The 5,021-nt window shown below is 44.4% G+C and overlaps 1 protein-coding gene across 1 annotated transcript in view; it reads left to right on the top strand.

Moving 5' to 3' along the window:
- The window catches only part of cacng1a (calcium channel, voltage-dependent, gamma subunit 1a), a 10,020-nt gene extending 6,035 nt beyond the window's left edge, over positions 1–3,985 (top strand). The window contains exons 2-4 of the mRNA XM_076274697.1: positions 830–904; positions 3,382–3,519; positions 3,747–3,985. Coding sequence (XP_076130812.1) covers positions 830–904; positions 3,382–3,519; positions 3,747–3,979 — 446 coding nt within the window. The 3' untranslated portion in view covers positions 3,980–3,985. The remainder of the gene's footprint in view (positions 1–829; positions 905–3,381; positions 3,520–3,746) is intronic.
- The last annotated feature ends 1,036 nt before the right edge of the window (positions 3,986–5,021 follow it).

Raw genomic sequence — 5,021 nt, 5'->3', positions numbered from 1 at the left:
GCATACGAGTAGGCACAGCTTTGAGGTGAGGGCATAATTAGGATATAAAAAGGTAATGAGCTAGGCAATGCAGCAGTATAATTGACACAGTGCTGGTGCTAAGTGGCTATTTAGTCAGCATGTAAAGGGCATTGACACAGTGAAAAAGGCCTAGTCGAGTGTTTCAGCACAAATGTATCTTCACCCAAACCAACGAGCCCAATCACCTCTTGTGAGAGTAACTGTAATTAACCACTGCACAGTGACCTCACTGAATATATTACCACAGATATGTAATATTCATCTATGTTTTTGTTGGTGACCTGATCTTCTCTTTTTGGGTATCATCAGCACAGCATAATGACAGGACTTTGTGATTTCACACCAATGAACCATGCCAAAGACACCCAGTTGAATTTCTGTAGGTCTGTAGAAATGATACAGCACAGTCGTCTACTACCTCTTACACTTACACACTATAAATGTAGGCTTCATGTGATATCCTGTAATTTTGACCAAAGGGGCTTTTAATAGGAGCCTCTGATGGGATATCAGTTGGTCTGTTCAAGTCACCAGTCCAACAGCAGCCCCACACCCATGACTGAAAATGGGCGAAACAAATATTAGTCGCTGGGCAACAGTGCATTCTTGGCTAATTGTGAGTGTCTCAAGTCGTAAGCACTCATGCATTATGTAAAACAATCCCTGTGGAGGAATTACCAGTGTCAACACACAGGAATAGATGACTGTCTGAGCCAATTAGGAAAAAGTGAATTGAACACCAATGATTCATTGTCACACCAGTGGAAAAACTATATTTTCTTTCTCTGTCTCCTTCTCTCTCCACTAGAACACAACTGCACTTATTTCAGGCACTTCACTCCAGGAGAGGAATCTGAAATTCTTGATGTGAAGACCCAGAGAGGTGAGTGCTGTGATTTTGAATAGGTCTGCTGCATCAAAGTGACTAAAAAAAATAAAACTCTGAGGGCTTTTGGTAAGTGGGCAGTCATAGCAGTTCTGAATAGTCTCTGAATCATTCCTGCATTCATGCCCCTCCATAAAGTCTTTAGTGAAATTAGGTGAGAGTGTACTCTCAAATCACACATGTAACTGTAGAAGACAATAAAGGCAGGGATCAAGACTATTAGCTGGGAGAGCAAGGATGTCTCCAGGATTTCCAAGATACTGGAAAGATTTCCAGGAAATGGCTGTGTGTGTGTGTGTGTGTGTGTGTGTATCTGTGTGTGTGTGTATGTGTGTCTGCCACTTCCACTTTGTACTTCTTATCATTTCACACCCCCACCCATTCCCAAGTCCTGCAGTCAGACCTCCACAGACCCACACACACACACACATCCCCCCCCCCCCCCCCCCCCCACACACACACACACACAGCGCACGCCCTATGGTGGCCCTCCCAGTGCCATTAGCACATTAGACATGCGCTCATCGTGGCATGTTCTTCTACAGTATATGTGAGGGCAGGAGGATGGCAGTGTAGCATGGAGCGGCGGCTGCTCGACGTAACTCAAGGGGAGTGCTGTCAGGGCCCATCACTGGGGGCGTGAATGAGATGAGCCCTGGGGATTCAACTTCACTAATACTCATAGTTGGCCTGTGAATGAGGGCCGAGTCCCCTTACGCATGCTCTCTCTCTCTCTATCTCTCCAGCAAAGAAAACGCTTCCTTACCCAGAGGACATTCAAAGAAAACAAGGGATAGAAAAAACAAAACCTTGTAACAATTATGTAACGTCAGCTAAAACAATCAGAGACAATGCAATTAAAACAATCAGAGGAGATTAGGCGACACAGCAAGAATTTTTTGGACAAGATAATCAGCAAGCACAGAGATACAATAATTGAAAAACGCTTGAGGTTTCAGCCTGTAAACAACTTTGTTTCCAATCATTCATCTGTTTGCTGGATGCTGTTGTCTTAACTACTGTAGGAGTTGTACAGAGCTGTGCTGAAGCATGTTGTCTGAAAGTGTTGTCTTATAATGGTCTGTTAATGTTCTTACTTTGTCCACCTGTAGTCACGAAGCACCGGAGAAGCTAAACACTCGCTTAAAATCATTTTTACCCATCTTACTTGTAGTTTGGAATGAGGGGTTCTGCACATACTTAAACACAACCAAATCAACAAGCAAACAAACAAACAAACAATAGAACACCTTAACAGCAGGAGGGGCTAATGCTCTTGACACTCTTTTGACACCAGAGATCAGGCTAGCTAGCACAGAATGAGGCCATAGTTGTTAGCTAACCTCTAAACCACTGCTGCCTGATTTTTTATAAAAACACCCCACATCGAGATGATTGGCTGGCGACTGATTACCAAGCAATTAGGGCGCAAAACTGAGCAACACAATCGCAACGTACCATTCCGCTGCATGGGCTATGGAGTAACAAAAACAGTTTGAAGGTCTTTTTTTAATCTACAAAAGGATAAAGACCAGCCTTTCTACTTGTAACATCCACAGACTGCACCTCCATTTCCCTTAAGAGAACTTTCTTGTCTAATGTGAAGCACATTCCTTTAAGGAATAGCCTAAGTATGCTAGAACATTGCCAGCCACATCCGTCCTCCTCTGAAGTATTCTAGGAATTCTTGATTATTTTCCTCCTCAACGTATAGAGCAGACAACTAACATGATCTGACTGATGCAATGCCAGGGTGTTCTTGTGTGTCCAAACCGCCATCACACTTCTGGTCTGCGTGTGCGGAACGAGGCTTTATCCCTTCAGTGAGGAGGACGCCGTGCAACACAGAGCTAACAGCTCCCCTCCTCGGCTAGTTTGTTAATCTGACTTAACAAATTCTCAGCTCCAATTAGGCATCGCGCCCCAATTTACAGTCAGCTGGAGAAGTGCGGACCCCTGAGGTGTACTCAAACAACAGGGTGTCTCTTTCCTCTCTAATAACACAACCAGCTCAGAGGAACCTCAGCGCATGCACACTGCTGCTACTTACGCCTCACTCCTCATGTTCCTGATTGATCTCGTTGTTTTACACGTTTGATATAGTCACAATTGCTCACAATGCTCACACAGTCAATGATCACAAATGTTGTTGTTGTTGTTGTTGTAAAGCACTTTTTTGACGTCTTTATGGAAAGAAAGTTGGGTACCACACAGTATGCTATACAGAACTATGAGGTGTCCTTACCTGACTTTGGGTCTCCAGGCGATGCCAGAAGTAGAGACGTTTCTGTTGGAGTGGATAGTTATTTTCTCTAAAGCTCCCAGTTTAATGGGAGCTTTAGACACAGTGAGCGGATATCTTTTCTTCTTCTTTGCTCAGTATTTCTAGTATCCAGCACCTGTAGAATCAGTATAGATGTGCGTACACCTCTACACTTTGGTTCATTTCTCTCCCATCTCTCCTCCGTCCCCAGAGTACAGCATCTCAGCAGCCGCCATCGCCATCTTCAGCGTGGCCTTCATGATCCTGGGCTCCATCTGTGCTCTTGCAGCCCTGGTCAAGGGCAAGGACTACATTTACAAGCCAGCGGGGATGTTTTATGGATTTGCAGGTACAATTTGCTTACTGTCACCATGCCCCTGTTACCACACCACCAAACACCTTTTGTTTGCCAGGTTAATATGAAATTAATATTAAAGATATGCAGAACGTTAATAGGTCTGAAACGTCAGAATAGATTGAGATTTGATTTTACTTTTTAAACCTTTCAAGATGGTGTTCACTTTGTGAGGCACAGGTGAGGATTTTAACACCTTTGCTCTGTCTCTGCCCTGTGAGGTCTCTGTGCCATCGTGTCCGTGGAGGTGATGCGTCAGTCGGTGAAGCGGATGATTGACAGCGAGGAGACCATCTGGATCCAGTACTACTACTCGTGGTCGTTCGCCTGCGCCGTGTCCGGCTGCATCCTGCTCTTCGTGTGCGGCCTGGGCCTGCTGATCCTCTCCATGCCCCAGATGCCACGGAACCCCTGGGAAACGTGCATGGACGCCGAGCCCGAGCAGATGGAGTGACCACGCTGACGGACAGACCACTGCGGGTGGGAGAATGGGGTGTTCTTTTTTTTTTTTTTAAAAACACACCAAGAGAGAAAAAAAGATCAAACTTCTACAGTGAGACATACTGGAGTCCCTGGGAGGGTGAATGGACAGTGTTTGTTTGTCTTGGATCATCACAGTAATAATCAAATGTAAAGTGCCCTATGCCCGGTTGAACTATGTAATGTCAATGTAATGATTAGGTACATCAACAGCAGTGACATACTTTTGTATTTATTTGGCATGTAATACATTTGCTATACCCTTTTGTATCTTGTATTCATGTAAAACTTATAGTTTCCCCAACTAGTGACTTTTAAATGGTTAAAACAGCGTCTCACCTACGCTACGTGGAAAAAGTGACAACTCTATTGGAACCCTGAGAAATTCCATCACGGCTATAAAGCCCTGCAGTTGATGAAAATGTGTTATGTATCCATCATGAAATCATGTGGATCACATTTTCACATGTGAATAACATGTGAACTCATTTTGATTCCTATCACACCCACAGCTGTCTTATGGTGTAACTCCAAAACACACAAACACAATTATTTTTTTAACAGATGTAATCCATCCATGTAATCCATCTTGCATGGTGCCAGGGCAGACCTGTGGGCACAGATAAATGATTGGGGGGGGGGGGGGTATAGTGTGTGCCCACTGCGCACGTTTGGTCCTGCTCCGTCCACGGCTCCGCTCTGCTCGGGGAAGCATGGGCCAGTTGTTCCCGCAGGGACGCTTGGGCAGAATGCTAATGCATGCTCTGTCAAAGCGACTGAATGCCCCGCCAGAGACCCTGGAGAAGCTTCAGCACAAGCAGGTGCAACAAAACAGCCAGCCATCATACAAGGGCTCTCTTGGTAGACAAACACAAAACACTACTCTAGTCATGATTCGTTTTTTGTTTTTTTTGACATGTACTGCTCTAAAGTCTTTTTTTAAAAATATGTATATTCTGTTCTTTTTTTTTTCGTTTTGTTTGTGTGCGTTTTTTTTTTTTGTCTTGTGTTTTTTT

This window comes from Alosa pseudoharengus, unplaced genomic scaffold (genome assembly GCF_046254945.1).
Source record: "Alosa pseudoharengus isolate Yale_2024_CS ecotype anadromous, Long Island Sound unplaced genomic scaffold, YU_APseudo_1.1 YU_APseudo_1.1_scf_1, whole genome shotgun sequence".
NCBI lineage: Eukaryota > Metazoa > Chordata > Actinopteri > Clupeiformes > Clupeidae > Alosa > Alosa pseudoharengus.
This window is presented reverse-complemented; position numbering and strand designations above follow the sequence as displayed.